Raw genomic sequence first — 21,189 nt, 5'->3', positions numbered from 1 at the left:
GCATCGTGCATTTTGTCTGGCCAACCTTACGTGCAAAAAGGGATAGAAAATAGAAATTGTGTGATTGGCAAAGAGGGAACCCAAAGGGTATTAAAAGCGGAGTCAAAACGGTGAGGGAAAAAGAGGTTGAAATCACTGATTCCATCCAATCAGTTTTGATCCTTGGATAATGAAATTATATCATTTCAAAAACTAAGTTACATACGACTTTCCTTTGCAACCAAGGTCGGGCCTGCTATTCAACTTGCTATTGTAGCAGTTTTGAACTGTCGTCATTGAAGACACTTACAAAAATACTTTGTTTTGATGAAAACAGGTCAATAACAAGCTGATGATAACATGCATAAATGACGCCGAGCTGATGATGATGTATATTGCTGATAAAAAACACTCAACAATATTTCGATTTTTGTCTTCTTAAGACATTAACGAATGCAATACAAGCACGCGCAGATGTGATGCAAACGCTGAATGTACCAACACAGAGGGTTCCTTCACTTGCAAGTGTAAAACAGGCTTTCAGGGCGATGCAAAGACCAGTTGTACTGATGTCGATGAGTGTGCAACAGGACACCACAATTCTACCTCCATCGTAAACTCTGTCTGCGCCAACACAAATGGGTCAAATGGAAATTATAGAGTTTAAAATCTCTATAATATAGAGATTTTACACTCTATAATTTCCATTAAAAAAATTCGAGATAGACGTATTATGTCTATCTCGAATCGAGAAGTTTCAGATTCAGATTTTCAGAAACTCCTCGTCATAACATCCCCCTTGGTGATGCGTCATGCCGGTAGCCCCGAATATACACAACGGATCACAGGTCGACGATTACAACGCACGCACAGGTAGGTTTGGAAGAGGAAACCTAAAACCAAATATAATTAAGAAGATCGGGTCACGGACGACATACGACGGATTGAAAATTTGAGGTAAGTTGGTTCTACTTTCGGACTTAATGAGAAATTCTATGTTGAGGAGCATAACGAGTCGAAATGGTACGTATTGCCTAGAGTGTTGCACAATATTTGCGGTTGACCTTCCTTGAGGAACTATTAAAACTATACAACCGGAAAACCTCTCCGATCCAGTTATTCTTGACGACTTTCTGCTGATATCGGTCTTGCTGCGATGTGTCATTAAAAAAAAGTCGCCTACCGGCAAAAGGAATAAAAATGTCGCTCGAGCGGCGGTTGCACCTGGTCTCGTTTCCATATACAACCGATATTGACCGAGTTAATGGTAAAATATACACTGGAGTCGGCTGCAGAGCGTGACCACACAAGCAAGAGATCACACACCGAAGGAATAAATGCACACACAAGTACATGTGCATGTAGGCTTGGATGAGGAAAAAAGAAACTCGCATATCAAAAATTAAATTAAGATAAGAATATCGAGTCACGTCGATACGACTGCTTGAAATGGTCAGGTGAGAGGGTTCTGTTTTCGAACTTAATGAGAAATTCTATATGCCGAGGAGCATAACGAGTCGAAATGGAACGTATTGCCTAGAGTGTCGTGTAAAATGTTTGCCTTTGACCTTATCGCATGATGATCGTAAAAAAAACGGTATCACGGACGTCCTTGACGATATCGTTATATCGTTTTAAGGATGACCATGCGTGATCGAATATGGTTACACCAACTGTAAAATTAGTTGTTTACCTATCAAAATAGTAATTCTTAACCATTTTGATGGTATTTTTCACATGGTTCAAATACTACCTTTTTAGGTGAAACAGCTAATTAATGGTTAATATTTACTTATTTCTCAGTTCGAGCGATAGGAACTACCAATCTAGTTGATCTTGACTAATGTATTTTGTAAAAGACTGCATATAGTACAAGGGGTTGAATACATGTATATTATTTCAGGCTGACCTTCCCCTGTCACTGTTTGACACTACTTCGATCAGCCATTACGTCCTGGGAATTGTGTATGGACATGTTACCCAGTGCACTAGTTAACATACTGCCCTAGCGAACGGACTTGGAACTTCTCTCCCAGAGACACTTACTTTCATCGCCGTATGCTCCCACTTCGCAATGTCTTAGTTTCCTTCATCACATCAAACGGCTACATTCACAGTGTCAGACGCCGTAGGCCTAAGTCGTTACCCCCAAATGTAGCAGTACGTAAGACTTCAGTATATTTAAATATGTCGAGGAGGTAACATTTCTTAATTGTGACGTCACGTACAAATGCGCTACAATCAAAGCGCCTAAAACAGTGAAATGCACAGTCAAAACCGCTGACAGGAGGCGTGGTATTAGTTGTTTTTAGTATTTTGCCGGTAGGTGGCGTCCTTTTGACCACGAATATCGCTCGGTTGGACATATCTGCGTTAAACAAAACAGAACGTTACGAAGACCAGCTATATGTTTGGGCTTTATTTCAATCGGACTTTATTACTTTCCAAATGACGGCTAATAACATGGGCTTGAATGATGTCAAAATGGCATCGTCACCATTGGAAGGTATAGAGTGGACCCCCCCCCCCCCCCCCCATCAAAGATTTGATATACACTTTCTTGGATTGTCGTTCTGACATTATTCTGACGTCATTTAGTTTGATGTCAGAATAGTGTCAATATTAGTAGTAGTAGAAGAAGTGACAGCATATGTCATTTGATATGTAAATACGACATTAATCAACGGATTGATATAAATCTGATCACAACAATATCGTTTAATCTCACATCATGCTGTGAAAAACGAGGTCAAATGATGTTTTATCCCGGCAGACTATACAATAAATCGTCAGTATGACATTATCAGAACATGTCACATTATCAGAATATGTCAGACTGAATTTTCTCCTTTACATATAATTATATCAAGACCTTACCTATTCGTTTATACATATTGTAAAATGGTCTGTTAGGCAGCGTGACAATATCACAGGACTTCAATTTCACTGAGCATAAGTCGTTAGGTTTATATTGGACCGCACGACATTTCGCGTATTTGTTACACATAGCAATGCACAGGATAAACGACAAACCATAGCGCTTGACGGTGTAAAAATCATCCCCATAACAGTCACCCCTGCGATGTGTATAGCCATCGGGAACAGAGAGCAGATCTGTAATGATATTCAATATTCGACACAACTTACGTACGGTTCGCCCCTTTTTAAAACAGTACTGGTCATTGCACAGAAAACAAAGAAGAGCAGCAAAAACAGCATACTTGTCTGGTGGACGTTAATTATACTCCGATTATTCTTGTGGTTCAAATAACTTACTTTTTGGAAATTGGACAACGATTGAACTGTGGAATTAAACATCGTCATTTTTAAGTTGAAAACTATTTTGGCAGGCAAACGGTTTGCGGCTAATCTTATCGTTGAGGATCGTAAAACAACTACATATCCGGACGTCCTGGACTATGTCCGTATATCGTTAGGGAAGACCATGCGAGATCGAATATGGTTGCACAGACTGTGAAATTAGTTGTTTACCTATCAGAGTGGTAATTCTTAATCATTTTGATGGCATTTTTTACTTCATGTTATCATGTTTATAGGTGAGACAACTACATCTAGGTTGATGCTTGCTAATTTCTCAGTTTGGGCAATAGGTACTACCAGATCAGGTGATTTTAAGAGTGTACGAGGATATTAGTACTTGATTCCCAGGCTGACCTCCACATTTCTCGCCATGGCAATTTGATATGGGTAGAGAATTTCGTCGTTTTCACGTCATGGAATTAACCCCCTACCTGGCTACCATATCTGTGTGTGTTCGACGTTACGTCGGAAAGCCATTACTACCCTCACGGCGGGTAAAGCAAGAGGTGTACTTTGCAACACAATAGAGACAAGGCCCACACCGTCAGCAAATGTTGACAAACGATTGACACGTGTTGATCAGTGTGGACGGACTTGCTTAACAAGCATCAGCACACCTTCAACAGCTTGTTGATTATTGTTGATGGGGTTAGTGTTTAAGGTTGTTGACTCGTGTAGACAGGGCTTTACGTACGGCGCAACGTCATCCCAACTGTTGTCGCAGTAGCATAGTATCTTTTATCCAGGCTTCAGAATTATGTATGTCTGAAGTCTAGCTTGTGTCTGCATGCGATTTGATATCATATTTACGAATTTCGGTTGATTTGTCGTGAAACCGGTAGCGCATTTTAGAGAACCCACTGCGGTCATAGGCTTTCATACTTTCAGAGATTCAGTTTTAAAGTTGAGTTGGTGTCTTTCAGAGTTGAAACTGTTTCAGAGTTGATCCGTAACAGACGTAGGCCTATCAAGGGCGGAGTGCCCCAACCCAAAGGAGAATCCTTGTAGAAGATGTCCCTGGTCGATATTACAGTTACAGGGATAGTCTCCTCTGAGGGGGCAGGCCAAAGGAGAATCCTTCTAGAAGATGTCCATGTTCGTCATTGCAGTTGCATAGATAGTCTCCTCTATGGGGGCAGGCCTGGTAGAACCCACACCGTGGATGACATGGCATGCAGTAGGCCTATCAAGGGCGGAGTGCCCCAAACCAAAGGAGAATCCTTCTAGAAGATGTCCCTGTTCGTCATTACAGTTGCATAGATAGTCTCCTCTGAGGGGGTAGGCCTGGTAGAACCTATCCTGGTTGAGATGGCATGTAGTAGACCCATCAAGAGCAGTGCCTCATCCCAAGAGAGAATCCAGACGGAGGAAAGAACATATGACAATGACCTAATATGTCCATAACATCTCTGAAGCGAGGCCTATACTTCATGACTTTGCCAGGCCAATATATATGTACTACATGCACATGTACATTGTATCTTTTATCCAGGCTTCAGAATTATGTATGTCTGAAGTCTAGCTTGTGTCTGCATGCGATTTGATATCATATTTACGGAATTCGGTTGATTTGTCGTGAAACCGGTAGCGCATTTTAGAGACCCCACTGCGGTCTTAGGCTACCTAATCATCAAAAGAAACCAAGGTGATCATTAATAAAATTATTCCAACCACAGGTAGCATCGTTGTCGAACAAACCGTCCCGGGTATTCCACAATCTCCACTCAACCCTACCCGGGTGACCCGGTATAACGCAACCTCCTAACAACATATCACGGACCAGCCCGGTATAATGCAAACTTCATCCAACCCTACCCGGGCCGCTACGTAGCGCCCCGGTACAACGCAATCTCCCGACAATCTATCACGGAGCGGCCCGGTAAAACGCCAACTCCATCCAACCTTTCCCGGGCCGCTACGTAGCGACCCGGGTCACTATCTAGGCCTATTTTACTGCTGGGGTAATTAGCGCTATCTATCACTATGCACCGGGCCTAGAAATTCTTTGTGATTACGATCATTGTCATGGAGTTTTATCGGTTTATGCCTGTTTCACCTATTCCTGTTTCACCTATTCCTGTTTCGCCTACAAAATTCCTGTTTCGCCTATTCCTGATTCGCCTATTCCTGTTCCGCCTATTCCTGTTTCGCCTATTCCTTTTTGGCCTATTTCCTGTTTGGCCTATTTCCTGTTTCGCCTACTTTCCAGTACCCCTACAATAAATCGACTCTCCAACGGGGAACCTTAGGGATGCATGTCCATTTTATGGGGAAAATGTGAGGGGACAATTGGATGATGTTAACGATGTGATGACTATTTGACTAATCAAATGCCATCAACTTTGTTAACAAACCATGCCATGACCGTTTTGAAAGAGTCACCTTGAAAGCGGGGACAGTTCGGGACTTATTTGACCATAGGACCATAGGACCATACTGACACACCGAAAAAACTAACAGATTAAGTAGAGTAAAGCAGTAATTTATTTTATAAAAACAGAAAACCTTTCTCAAATCTAATGATAGGGTAAAACTTTCTTACTATTTTATATCTTGCCTTTTAAAATAAGCTAAAACATGAGCCTATGTAAGCTATGTATAATTTTCCAAAGTTATTCCGAATAACACTAAAATAATTGAAATGTCGCTAAATCCATTATTTCAGACTTTATTCTTAATGATAGCCTTTAACACTATTGTAAGTGACGGTTCATATTCCTACGTCTGTGGGGAGGTTAGCAATACATTTGAATAGGCGAAACAGGAATAGGCGAAACAGGAATTAGGCGAAACAGGAATAGGCGAAACAGGAATTAGGCGAAACAGGAATTAGGCGAAACAGGAATAGGCAAAACAGGAATAAGGCGAAACAGGAATAGGCGGAACAGGAATAGGCGAAACAGGAATACACCGTTTTATCTTATTTTGTACCGGGAGTCGACCTTATGGACTGTAAGAGCCGTGGTGATGGACTTTTGTTCCACTTTGACCGTGGGTCGCAGATCATTTGATAGGGGCAGTACCGGTATTGGTGTTGGTAGACATATGCCGAATCCCAGAAATAATAAATCCCAATCCATTTAATAGACTGTTTCTTGTGGTTCAAATAATATACTTTTTGGAAATTGGACAACGATTGAACTATCGAATTAAACATCGTCATGTTTACGTTGAAAACTATTTTGGCAGGCAAACCGTTTGCGGCTAATATTATCGTTGAGTATCGTAAAACAACTACATGTACATATCCGGACGTCCTGGACTGATCAGTGTGGACGGACCCACTGAACAAGCATCAGCACACCTTCAACAGCTTGTTGATTATTGTTGATGGGGTTAGTGTTTAAGGTTGTTGACTCGTGTAGACAGGGCTTTACGTACGGCACAACGTCATCCCAACTCTTGTCGCAATAGCAAGGTGATCGAATCGAGCACCAACGGCGTAACGACGTTGTGCAGAATGATCTCTGACATACTCTTCCATGACGCCTCACTCGGGTCGAGTCACGATAAAAAACGAGCTCGTTTTGATTCTTTCAAATGCATGCGCACTTGGTCTAGAGTCGATACGACAGATGTTACGCGAGTTATGGGCAAACTAGACAATAGGGTTAGCTTCTGAGCTCTGTGGCTAGCCAGTCTTGCCACACGTGCCCATTGGGTTAATATTCGATATAACTTACGGTTGGCCCCTTTTCCAGTACTGGTCATTGCACAGAAAACAAAGAAGAGCAGCAAAAATAGCATACTTGTCTAGTGGACGTTCATACTCCGATTATTTTTTTGGTTTTAAATAATTTACTTTTTGGAAATGGACAACGATCGACCTAAAGAATTAAGCATCGCAGGTAAACTGCAATGATATATCACACCTGTCCTATGATCTAACGACCAACTCATAAATAAATGTTTTACTAAATTAACATGAGCGAGAGATTTTTAACTGAAACATAGCCACACTGAAGAATAAATTTCCCAGATTGCAGAGAATCGGGCAGTGGAATCGAGCATGTCCAACCTGTCAAGGAAAATGTGCAATATAGTTAAAGAAATAGTGCAGTTGGGGTCATCCAGCTCCAACGAATTGCAACACAGATAGAGATAAATACACTGCAGGTTTGTCCTGTACATATCAAACAAATTATCAATTAAGAGTACAATGTACCTATTTTGTGCGTGCACTTGCCTTTACTCTCAACGTCGTTCGAAGGTGGACCCACTGACCCATGCTATCGACGCTATTTGTCACCGGTGCTCCAAACTGATTGAATGTGAAGCATCAATGTATTTTTATTCATTGACTGGACCATATGTATCGATCAGTTAAACAAAAACGCACGAAAAATAATGCAATATATTTTATGGATCGTTCGATTTTACGAATAATCATATCGGTCTAAGAACGGCTTGTATCGGGTAGCCAAAATAAATGTTTCGCTTTTGAATGTCTATGAGAAATTTCAAGAAACAAGTTTGTGTTGAGCACGGTTTTTGCCTAACCGACGGGCATATCACCACCGACTTATGTATTAGTCACTGACACAGGCCCCGGTAGTATATTAAGGATGCCCGATATTTAATTTTGGAAGCAATTTTTCAAACAAGGCTGACTATCAGCCATCATATTGGCAAATTTGATTCGATGCTTTGATCGATCAGTGGGGAAAGGGGCTAAAGACAATAAAACTCCGCACGTACGTACATTAAATGTACATTTTACACTGAACCGAAGTGATGATTAATACTATTGGTACTATGAATAAATTTGAATATTCTTGGTCCTGCACTTGGTTTGGCCTCAGCCAAGAGCTTTGGCATAAAGCCCGGGGATTGGAACCGCTCCGATCCAGTTATTCATGACGACTTTCTGCTGATATCGGTCTTGCTCCGATGTGACATTCAAAAAAAGTCGCCTACCGGCCAAAGGAATAAAAATGTCGCTCGAGTGGCGGTTGCACCTGGTCTCGTGTCCATATTCAACCGATATTGATAGAGTTAATGGCAAAAATATACACTGGAGTCGGCTACAGAGAGCCTGAACACACCAGCACGAGATCACACACCGAAGGAATAAATGCACACATTCCATAGATAGCGTTATGTCTATATTGGAACGCACAACATTTCGGGTATTTGTTGCACAGGGCAATGTACAGGATAAACGACACACGATAAAGATTGACGCTGTGAAAATCATCTCCAAAACAGTCAGTCCGGCGATGTGTATAGCCAGCCGGAGGAGAGAACAGGGGCCAATTCCATAAAAGCATTCTAACTTAGTATGTTACTAGGCCTTAGCAAGATACCAAATGCTTAGTTGGTTGCTTGTTAGGAAGCAACTTAGTCGTATTCCCTAAAACCATTCTATGAACCATTCTTACTAGTTGCTTGCTAAGCATTGGCTGGAATGGTGGGTTCATTACGAAACCACAAAACCACATTGGTCAATTTCATTTCACAATAGGGAAAGGGTTCAATTCAGGACATGGCGTTTGGCCTAAGCATTTGGTGTGTATTCAGAATAGGGCTGTAGAGTAGACGCTTCAAAATGGCAACTGCAAAAGTTGTTCAAGCTGGAGAGGCAAAGGAAGCCAAACTACGCGGCCCAGGAAAACCTTTTTCTTGCTGAGTGCTACGAAGAGTTTAAGGATATCATAGACGCACCACACAGGGATGCCAATATCAACGCGAAGAAGAACAAAACATGGGACAATATCTGTGCACAACACAAGGCAAGTTTCCCGCATATTGAACGTTCTAAGGATGATCTGAAATTGAAGCTTTCCAAACTGAAGATGGAATCTCGAGAGAAGCTTCTGGAGAAAAAAAATCAACAAGACAGGGGGTGGAAAACCCACAACTGAGCCCAACCCAGCCCAGCAGAAAATCCTAGATCTATGTGAAGAAACCCCTGGGTTCAAGGGGCTGAAGGGTGTTGAGACTCCTGCTACAGTGTCGGCATCCCAAGACCAATTATCATCCGATGCAGGTAAGTCAGGACTACCTTTGTTTACAGATGCCTGGAAGAAACACACACTGCAAGAACACTACAGAATAACACAGTTTTTAAAGTTACATACCATTTAATGTAACTGACAAATTTGCGATCATACAGTATACTGTTGAACAGGTATAATGTTGGAAATATTTCTGTCACCTTTCATTGAAAAAGTTCTTGTTTCAGATTCCGACAATGATGGCGACCATTCGAATGAAACTGCAGAACCGGCTGAGGAAGCGACAGCAAGTGCAACCACAAGCCGTACCGGAACTCCGTCGTCAAGCACGATTCCAAGGAAATACGCCTCAATCGATGATTTAGTTCACATTGAGAAAAAAAAAAGAACTTCTCAAACGAAAAAATCTTAAATTGAAAAGAAAGAAACTTAAGTTACAGATTCGACTTTTGCAGCATAAAGTAAATAAAGTAAATGAAGTGAACTCGCCCAAAGACGATGGTCAAGTATTCTTTCACCTGTGAGCCATACTCGGCAACGGTAACTTACTCCACAACAACTACTATTTACATGTATAGGTGATATTTTGACAAGGCATGGGAGTAAGTTCTCAAAATAAAGAGTGACCATACTAGCATATCCTCTGAATCTTCTTGTTTATTAATAATAATAATAATGTTGGGATTTATATAGCGCAGTATCCAGGCTGTTCTCCCGCTCAAAGCGCTTTACATTATTACCCAGTCTCTCCTGAAACCTTTCAGGGGAACTCAAGGAGCAACTCATACAGCGTTCACTTGATCCTTTCAGACCGGTACCCATTTATACTCCTGTTCGAATCTGTTCTGTATCAATAAGGCACGTGCTCGGTGTCCATTTGCTTTTCCAGTATATTCCTCCAGATCAGGTTGTTGACGCCCAGGTTCAATATCATCAACCTGAGGCTCGTTTCTGTCCACTGCGATATTGTGCAGCACAGCTGTTGCTGCAATTACTTTGCAGGTATCCTCTGGATTTCTCAAACGACTTTCAAGGTGTAAGGTATGGAACCTACGTTTCCACCTGCCAATCGTTTGTTCAACCAAAACCCTAGTACGCTTTTGAGCTAAATTGTAACGCCGCTCAGAACCTGTGTGCGGATTCAGAAGTGGTGTCATAAGCCAGCTTCGGCACGGATATCCGCTATCACCAAGGATGAACCCACCAATAGGACCACTCTCCATGAGATCCCAAATCTGACTTGCCCTCAATATTCTGCTATCGTGTGCTCCTCCAGGTCATCTTGCCACGATGTTGATGAATTTCCTCTTGTGATCACAAATGACTTGCACATTAATTGAATGATATCCTTTTCTGTTGATATAGTCGATATCGTTCTCATGTGGAGAACACATCCAAACATGAGTTCCGTCCACGCAGCCTATCACTTCTGGAAAGTGTACACGTCTCATCCTATAGAATCCATCCTTGATTTGGGCTATATTTCGTGCATCAGGGAATTTCACATAGTCACCTATCTTCTCTGCGAGAGAATCCGTCACACGATGAATAGCACGCCAAGCAGTTTGCGGAGATACTTGTAGAGGATCCCCAACAACATATTGGAAGGTGCCAGTTGCATAATATTGAAGTACTATCAACACCTGCTGAGATGGGAGTAAGGCGAAGTTTCTCCCTGTAGGATGTTCAATATCCGGGGCAACAATGTCTGTTATCAACATTATCCCCTCCCTCGAGAATCGATACCTCTTAACAAGTTCTGCATCACCAAAAATGTCCAAAGGGTTTCGACGATCACGGAAAACGCGTTCTCTTCGCATTGCTCTACGCAATTCAGCAAGTTCCAGGATCCGTCTCGCCATCCTTACTCTTCGAAGTCCAGAGGTGAAATGACTTTAGAAATGTGCTAAGGATTTAGAAGTACCCAATACCTATTCTAGAAATAGTAAGCAACTAGGAACTTTACTAAGCTTAGAACGGTTTTATGGAATAGAATTAGCATGGGACTAGAGATGGAATGAAGTTTAGCAACCAACTAGGCCTAGAATGCTTTTAAGGAATTGGCCCCAGATCTCTAATGATCGAATGTACTTACATCCTGGCTAAATCAGATCTGCATTCTGACGGGCGACTGCCATACCGACGCTCTGTCCGAGCCATTATCTACACCCAATGGAAAATGTTCTATGAAGTCTCATAAAATCGTCTTGTACTTCAAGAAACCATTGTATAATTTAAATGCCTGTATTTTGGATCTACATGTAAGGGAAGATTTGGAATACATTCATTCCTTATTCAGCATATTTGATGAGATTGCTAAATTCAAATTCAAATAACCGTGTATTATTTTACCGATTCAAAAGTAAACAATACAGCCTTATCGATCTTTGAATGCGAACATGCTTTTTGCCTAAATCCACCTGATTACTGAATCAAATGTTTTGTGCAAGATGTCAATCTTTTGGTCCGAAGGGAGGAATTAATCTTTCGTGGTCGGGTGATTTCTTTACGTTGAAAGGGATTTCCAGGTGCTGTATTGAAAAATCTTTGCTGGGTGCATATCAAATTTGGCATCGGCAGCTCGTCAGAATGGGAATTGCCCATCAGTTTAGAGGTCTGAATAGCTGGGTTGACTTAGTACAGGAAAAAGTTACAAGTCATTCTGAACGCAGTCATTGGAGACTTAGTACAGGAAAAAAATTGCAGGACATTATCTCGTCCCGTCAGAGCCTTATCTCAAAATAACTGCAGGAATGGCCTCTCCGTTTCGAACAAGAATTGGTGAATCCTGAGCTATCACTGCCAGCGTTGAAGGCAACAGATAGGTCGCAAATCTAGATTAGATCCATCGATAAAGAATAAACGTTCCTTAATGTACAAATGATATGAATCCTTTGTGACCTGAAATAATCTTTAGAATGCACCAACAAATTTGATAATGGTCAATCACGAAAAATCAGATAGCCGAAATATGAAATAATGTATACAAGAGTGTTCTTTCTGTTGTTTGCAGCAGTGTATGCTTGCGACACTCTTGCCCACATCCATTGTCCTCTAGCAAATATGAAACAAGACGGCGTAACTTTGTGGGTCATGTACTCAGCATCGTCAAGGCATTATTGATAAGTAAATGAGTACACAAGTGAGTAAGAAGTATACACATTTTTTACAAGACATCATTGAAGAACAATCAGTTGATGATGCCGAACCTCCTTTATTTCTTTTGATGTTTAAACGCATATACTTTTAGTCAAAATGCCAATGGCGGTCAGCTGTGTATCACCCCAAACTCAATATGAAAATATAGGTAATTAAACAAGAATAGATTTTTTTAGTAACATAACTTATATTTTACTTTGTAAGTATAAATTCATGTAACACCATGCCATAAATACGAATACTGTCGAATCAATTGATACAATAATTTCTTCTTAATTACACCAATTGGACAATTAACTCCTTTTATTAATTTTGATTTTATCTGAGACAGTAGAATGGGTTGATTCTCGTTACATGGCTCGAACATTAATGATAAATACGTACGCATTGTCACGACAGCTAATAACTCCCTGCCAGACACTTTTAATAAGAACACACTGAGCCTAAAAGATGTGTGGTGTGGCGAGTATGGCATTAAAAAAATCAACATTCCCATTTATAAAGAACGGTGGATGGGATCCCTTCTCCTTAGCGTTGAATGAATGAATCCTTTATTCCCGAGCTCGCATATGAAGAACACCGCGGCCCATTTATGCAAGCATCAGTCCGCCAATATGATTATTATCTCGCTATAGATAGCAATTCCCCGATATTTATACCTATGAATTATATTGGACGTAAAAAAATCACCAAACTGGCCGGGATGATATTCCAAATACTCAAACCGCGATCGCAACTTGAGGTGCAAGGTATAACTGCCACTTTGTGTGTTCTCAGAGTGCTTTCGAAGATGGTTTGTGCCTTCTTCATCAATAACTGGCACAGTATTAATTTGTCGTTCTGATAATTACGGGTCACATTTTCAAGAAGAGATGACTCTGATAAAAAATTCTTTGGTTGAAAAACCAAACTTCGAAAACCACATGCTTGTACTGTTTAATAAGAACATCTTATTACTTTCAAAGATGCGTGACCTGGTTTGGCATGTCGTGTATCAACTCCTCCTTGCCGACCAGGAAATACGTCACCAGCTCTCTCTCTCCTTTGACCTTGACCAAGCCCCTCTTCTCGAACTTATAGCCAAACTCTTGAAGGATAATCATCGTTTCTTCGACAACCTGAAATAAAATAGGTTACAGATGTTGCGTACAGGGAGTGTCTCAAAGTTACCTCGGTGAAGTTATTTTCAAGGTAAGAGGTCCGTTCTCTGAACAATATACTAAACCCTGTTGTCCATCCAAAATAAAAAGGATCTAAACCGGTTTCGGGGATCGAATCTTTGCTATGTGCGGCTTTAGACTATGGAAGTAATTGCCCTGTCATTCATCTGTGAGGCAGACAGTTTCGGAACTTTCGATGGATATATTCGACTAGGACTTGACTTGTCATACAGCAGCAAATTTGGAGTTCAAGGGCTAACGCCGTGAGCAATGACTTTGCCATTGATTGGTACGCTTTGAACTAAACCTACTGATGTGTTATACATTTTTTTCTTATCGAACTCCATACTTGTTCCAAAATTGATTACAAAAATCAATCTCAAGGTACCTCGATGAAGTTATTTTCAAGGTAAGAGGTCCGTTCTCTGAACAATGTATACTAAACCCTGTTGTCCATCCGAAAAGGATCAACACCGGTTTCGGATTTGATTACAAACTAATATAGATTACAACTGATTACAAACTAATAAATTGATTACAAACTAATATAGCAATAGCTAGTCGTGTGGCATGAATAAGACGGGTACAAGAGGTAAATACCTGAATGTGCCCTGATTTTCCAGTAGACTCCATCCGGCTGGCGACATTCACAGCATTTCCCCAGATATCGTAATGAGGCTTTCTCGCCCCTATCACACCTGCTACGATTGGCCCCTGGTTTATTCCTGGAGAGTTAAGACACATGAAATGCAATACAAGAAAGAAGTACAAGATAAGCAACTAAGCAGAGGCAATGAATGTGTGTCAAATAATATCAAATAACGTCACCTTTGAAAAAGCCAAACCTTTTAAACCAGAATTCCCCCGATTCATGATACAAGTCAATAAATTATCAATAACACTTTCACTATTAACATTATTAATTATAGTGCGAATAAATTATATCTGATACAAGTTCTAGGACAATAGTTGTTTGAGGAGTTAGTACGTTTGTAGCAAGTGAAATGGTGAAAAGAAAACATTTAACTTTTCATATCCTACTAAGATAGAAAAGGTTATCCACATCTTCTTTCATATCCATGGTCCTCATCAGGCTATTGCGCATGCACGACGTGGCGATTTCATATCGAGCTGTATCTACCTTGTCGATTGCTTTTAATATTCATTACAGATGAGAATACAGCTGCCGATTTCGAGGGAAGTTGAATATTTGGGCAAGACTAATGAGCAGAAATAATCATTGTCTTTTCTAGCGAAAGGGTCGGCAATATTAGTGTTACTTCTGACAAACGATTGCTCTTCTTGCTACTGCAACGGCGAATCATTCATTATCCACATGGGTGCTGCTTTATACGAAATGGACCCTAATAGACCAAATTTGAAAAAAAAATTATTTCCTTCATTAGCTAGTAGGAATCTTCCACTTAAGACAGTAATTTCCCATCAGATTGGCCAATTTGATTTGATGCTTCGATCGATCAGTGGGGAAAGGGGCTAAAACTATAAAACTCGGCACGTACTTACATTAAATGTACATTTTAAACAGAACCGAAGTGATGATTAATACTATTGGTACTATGAATAAATTTGAATATTCTTGGTCCTACACTTGGTTTGGCCTCAGCCAAGAGCTTTGGCATAAAGCCCAGGGATCGGAACTGCTCAGATCCAGTTATTCATGACGACTTTCTGCTGATAAAGGTCTTGCTCCGATGTGACATTAAAAAAAAGTCGCCTACCGGCCAAAGGAATAAAAATGTCACTCGAGTGGCGTTTGCACCTGGTCTCGTGTCCATATTCAACCGATATTGCTCGAGTTAGTGGCAAAAATATACACTGGAGTCGGCTGCAGAGAGCCTGAACACACCAGCACGAGATGACATACCATAGGAATAAATGCACACATTCCATAGATAGCGTTATGTCTATATTGGAACGCACAACATTTCGGGTATTTGTTGCACAGGGCAATGACAGGATAAACGACACACGATAAAGATTGACGCTGTGAAAATCATCCCCAAAACAGTCAGCCCGGCGATGTGTATAGCCAGCCGGAGGAGAGAACAGATCTGTAATGATCAAATGTACTTACATCCTGGCTAAATCAGATCTGCATTCTGACGGGCGACTGCCATACCGACGCTCTGTCCGAGCCATTATCTACACCCAATAGAAAATGTTCTATGAAGTCTCATAAAATCGTCTTGTACTTCAAGAAACCATTGTATAATTCAAATGCCTGTATTTCGGATCTACATGTAAGGGAAGATTTGGAATACATTCATTCCTTATTCAGCATATTTGATGAGATTGCTAAATTCAAATTCAAATTAACGCGGATTATTGTACCGATTCAAAAGTAAACAATGCAGCCTTATCTATATTTGAATGCAAACATGCTTTTTGCCTAAATCTACCTGATTACTAAATCAAATGTTTTGTGCAAGATGTTAATCTTTCGTGGTCGGGTGATTTCTTTACGTTGAAGGGGATTTCCAGGTGCTGTATTAAAAAATATTTGCTGGGTGCATATAAAATTTGGCATCGGCAGATCGTCAGAATGGGAATTGCCCATCAGTTTAGAGGTCTGAATAGCTGGGTTGACTTAGTACAGGAAAAAGTTACAAGTCATTCTGAACGCGGTCATTGGAGACTTAGTACAGGACAAAAATTGCAGGACATTATCTCGTCTTGGCCTTATCTCAAAATAACTGCAGGAATGGCCTCTCCGTTTCGAACAAGAATTTGTGAATCCTGAGCTATGACTGCCAGCGTTGAAAGCAACAGATAGGTCGCAAATCTAGATTAGATCCATCGATGAAGAATAAACTTTCCTTAATGTACAAATGATAAGAATCCTTTATGCCGTGAAATAATCTTTTAGAATGCACCAACAACTTTGATAATGGTCAATTACGAAAACTCAGATTCCCTAAATATGAAGTAATGTATACAAGAGTGTTCTTTCTGTTGTTTGCAGCAGGGTATGCTTGCGACACTCTTACCCACATCCATTGTCCTCTAGCAAATATGAAACAAGACGGCGTAACTTTGTGGGTCATGTACTCAGCATCGTCAAGGCATTATTGATAAGTAAATGAGTACACAAGTGAGTAAGAAGTATACACATTTTTTACAAGACATCACTGAAGAACAATCAGTTGATGATGCCGAACCTCCTTTATTTCTTTTGATGTTTAAACGCATATACTTTTAGTCAAAATGCCAATGGCGGTCAGCTGTGTATCACGTCAAACTCAATATGAAAATATAGGTAATTAAACAAGAATAGCTTTTTTTAGTAACATAACTTATATTTTACTTTGTAAGTATAAATTCATGTAACACCATGCCATAAATACGAATACTGTCGAATCATTTGATACAATAATTTCTTCTTAATTACACCAATTAAACAATTAACTCATTTTATTAATTTTGATTTCATCTGAGACAGGAGAATGTGTTGATTCTCGTTACATGGCTCGAACATTAATGATAAATTCGTACGCATTGTCACGGCAGCTAATAACTCCCGGCCAGACACTTTTAATAAGAACACACTGAGCCTAAAAGGTGTGGGGTGTGGCGAGTATGGCATTAAAAAATCACCATTCCATTTATAAAGAACGGTGGATGGGATCCCTTCTCCTTAGCGTTGAATGAATGAATCCTTTATTCCCGTGCTTGCATATGAAGAACACCGCGGCCCATTTATGCAAGCATCAGTCCGCCAATATGATTATTATCTCGCTATAGATAGCAATTCCCCGATATTTATACCTATGAATTATATTGGACGTAAAAAAATCACCAAACTGGCCGGGATGATATTCCAAATACTCAAACCGCGATCGCAACTTGAAGTGCAAGGTATAACTGCCACTTTGTGTGTTCTCAGAGTGCTTTCGAAGATGGTTGGAGAATGGTTTGTGCCTTCTTCATCAATAACTGGCACAGTATTAATTTGTTGTTCTGATAATTACGGGTCACATTTTCAAGAAGAGATGACTCTGATAAAAATTCTTTGGTTGAAAAACCAACATTCGAAAACCACATGCTTGTACTGTTTAATAAGAACATCTTATTACTTTCAAAGATGCGTGACCTGGTTTGGCATGTCGTGTATCAACTCCTCCTTGCCGACCAGGAAATACGTCACCAGCTCTCCCTTTCCTTTGACCTTGACCAAGCCCCTCTTCTCGAACTTATAGCCAAACTCTTGAAGGATAATCATCGTTTCTTCGACAACCTGAAATAAAATAGGTTACAGATGTTGCGTACAGGGAGTGTCTCAAAGTTACCTCGGTGAAGTTATTTTCAAGGTAAGAGGTCCGTTCTCTGAACAATATACTAAACCCTGTTGTCCATCCAAAATAAAAAGGATCTAAACCGGTTTCGGGGATCGAATCTTTGCTATGTACGGCTTTAGACTATGGAAGTAATTGCCCTGTCATTCATCTGTGAGGCAGACAGTTTCGGAACTTTCGATGGATATGTTCGACTGGGACTTGACTTGTCATACAGCAGCAAATTTGGAGTTCAAGGGCTAACGCCGTGAGCAATGACTTTGCCATTGATTGGTACGCTTTGAACTAAACCTACTGATGTGTTATACATTTTTTTCTTATCGAACTCCATACTTGTTCCAAAATTGATTACAAAAATCAATCTCAAAAGGTACCTCGATGAAGTTATTTTCAAGGTAAGGGGTCCGTTCTCTGAACAATATATACTAAACCCTGTTGTCCATCCGAAAAGGATCAACACCGGTTTCGGATTTGATTACAAACTAATATTGATTACAACTGATTACAAACTAATAAATTGATTACAAACTAATATAGCAATAGCTAGTCGTGTGGCATGAATAAGACGGGTACTAGAGGTATACCTGAATGTGCCCTGATTTTCCAGTAGACTCCATCCGGCTGGCGACATTCACAGCATTTCCCCAGATATCGTAATGAGGCTTTCTCGCCCCTATCACGCCTGCTACGATTGGCCCCTGGTTTATTCCTGGAGAGTTAAGACATATGAAATGCAATACAAGAAAGAAGATGAAAAAGCCAAACCATTTTAACCAGAATTCCCCCGATTCATGATACAAGTCAAGAAATTATCAATAACACTTTCACTATTAAGATGATTAATTATAATGGGAAAAAAATCTGATACACGTTCTAGGACAAAAGTTGTTTGAGGAGTAAGTATGTATGGAGTGAAATGGCCTGATATTGTCATTATGAATTTAACTTTTCATATCCTACTAAGAGAGAAAAAGTCATCCACATCTTCTTTCATATCCATGGTCCTCATCAGACTATTGCGCGACGTGGCGATTTCATATCGAGCTGTATCTACCTTGTCGATTGCTTTTAATATTCATTACAGATGAGAATGCAGCTGCCGATTTCGAGGGAAGTTGAATATTTGGGCAAGACTAATGAGCAGAAATAATCATTGTCTTTTCTAGCGAAAGGGTCGGCAATATTAGTGTTACTTCTGACAATCGATTGCTCTTCTTGCTACTGCAACGGCGAATCATTCATTATCCGCATGAGTGCTGCTTTATACGAAATGGACCCTAATAGACCAAATTTGAAAAAAAATTAATTTCCTTCATTAGCTAGTAGGAATCTTCCACTTAAAAAAGTAATTTCCCTCGATCAACAGGATGACATAAAATGATTTGCTTTAGCAAGTTGGTATTTTTGTATTTTTTATACCTATTCTGAGGATAAAGTTATTGAATGACTGTGAGTTGATCTTCTCTAAGGTTTCTCGGAGAGCAAGTGCAAACTCCACCAGCTCCACGAGGTGATGCCATCGGTGTTTACTGTCCTGAAAGGTAGCATCGTGCATTTTGTCTGGCCAACCTTACGTGCAAAAAGGGATAGAAAATAGAAATTGTGTGATTGGCAAAGAGGGAACCCAAAGGGCATTAAAAGCGGAGTCAAAACGGAGAGGGAAAAAGAGGTTCAAATCACTGATTCAATCCAATTAGTTTTGATCCTTGGATAATTAAATGACATCATTTCAAAAATAAGTTACATACGACTTGCCTTTGCAACCAAGGTCGGGCCTGCTATTCAACTTGCTATTGTAGCAGTTTTGAACTGTCGTCATTGAAGACACTGACAAAAATACTTTGTTTTGGTGAAAACAGGTCAATAAGAAGCTGATGATAACGTGCATAAATGACGCCAAGCTGATGATGAGGTATATTGCTGATAATAAACACTCAACAATATTTCGATTTTTGTCTTCTTCAGATATAAACGAATGCAATACAAGCACGCGCAGATGTGATGCAAACGCTGAATCTACCAACACAGAGGGTTCCTTCACTTGCAAGTGTAAAACAGGCTATCAGGGCGATGCAAAGACCAGTTGTACTGATGTCGATGAGTGTGCAACAGGACACCACAATTGTACCTCCATCGTCAACTCTGTCTGCGCCAACACAAATGGGTCATTCACATGTCCATTTAAAACTGGCTACGAGAAAGGTGGTTTTAACTGTGTTGGTAAGTTATAAAATCTAAGTAAACCTTCCTACTATAAAATCAAAGTTATAAAAGTTGATAATGATAATCATATAAAATCGCTAAATATTCGTAAATTATAGAGTTTAAAATCTCTATATGTCTATCTCGAATCGAGAAGTTTCAGATTCAGATTTTCAGAAACTCCTCGTCATAACATCCCCCTTGGTGATGCGTCATGCCGGTAGCCCCGAATATACACAACGGATCGCAGGTTGACGATTACAACGCACGCACAGGTAGGTTTGGACGAGGAAACCTAAAATAAAATATAATTAAGAAGATCGGGTCACGGACGACATACGACGGATTGAAAATTTGAGGTAAGTTGGTTCTACTTTCGGACTTAATGAGAAATTCTATGTTGAGGAGCATAACGAGTCGTAATGGTACGTATTGCCTAGAGTGTTGCACAATATTTGCAGGTGACCTTCCTTGAGGAACTATCAAAACTATACAACCGGAAAACCTTTCCGATCCAGTTATTCTTGTCGACTTTCTGCTGATATCGGTCTTGCTGCGATGTGTCATTAAAAAAAGTCGCCTACCGGCAAAAGGAATAAAAATGTCGCTCGAGTGACGGTTGCACCTGGTCTCGTTTCCATATACAACCGATATTGATCGAGTTAATGGTAAAAATATACACTGGAGTCGGCTGCAGAGCGTGACCACACCAGCACGAGATCACACACCGAAGGAATAAATGCACACACAAGTACATGTGCATGTAGGCTTGGATGAGGAAAAAAGAAACTCGCATATCAAAAATTAAATTAAGATAAGAATATCGAGTCACGTCGATACGACTGCTTGAAATGGTCAGGTGAGAGGGTTCTGTTTTCGAACTTAATGAGAAATTCTATATGCCGAGGAGCATAACGAGTCGAAATGGAACGTATTGCCTAGAGTGTTGTGTAAAATGTTTGCCTTTGACCTTATCGCATGATGATCGTAAAAAAAAACGGTATCACGGACGTCCTTGACGATATCGTTATATCGTTTTAAGGATGACCGAAATTAGTTGTTTACCTATCAAAATAGTAATTCTTACCATTTTGATGG

The 21,189-nt window shown here is 40.2% G+C and overlaps 1 protein-coding gene across 1 annotated transcript; it reads right to left on the bottom strand.

The window, feature by feature from the left end:
- Positions 1 to 17,631: 17,631 nt before the first annotated feature.
- LOC135502808 (adenylate cyclase type 3-like) lies at positions 17,632 to 19,444 on the bottom strand. Its single transcript, XM_064795912.1, has 3 exons — positions 19,309 to 19,444; positions 18,474 to 18,598; positions 17,632 to 17,831 (listed from the first exon to the last, which is right to left on the bottom strand). The coding sequence occupies exons 1-3, from the start codon at positions 19,442 to 19,444 to the stop codon at positions 17,673 to 17,675; spliced, it is 420 nt and encodes a 139-aa protein (XP_064651982.1). The 3' UTR covers positions 17,632 to 17,672.
- Between the last annotated feature and the right edge of the window lie 1,745 nt (positions 19,445 to 21,189).

This window comes from Lineus longissimus, chromosome 19 (genome assembly GCF_910592395.1).
Source record: "Lineus longissimus chromosome 19, tnLinLong1.2, whole genome shotgun sequence".
NCBI lineage: Eukaryota > Metazoa > Nemertea > Pilidiophora > Heteronemertea > Lineidae > Lineus > Lineus longissimus.
This window is presented reverse-complemented; position numbering and strand designations above follow the sequence as displayed.

Bases quoted from the DNA above. Each gene is read 5' to 3' on its own strand.
- LOC135502808 (XM_064795912.1), bottom strand. From the start codon at position 19,444: ATGCACGATGCTACCTTTCAGGACAGTAAACACCGATGGCATCACCTC. The intron at 18,599-19,308 runs GTATAAAAAATA...TTAACTCTCCAG, and splicing joins TAACTTTATCCTCAGAATAG to GAATAAACCAGGGGCCAATC. The intron at 17,832-18,473 runs GTATACCTCTAG...ATTTTATTTCAG, and splicing joins GAAAATCAGGGCACATTCAG to GTTGTCGAAGAAACGATGAT.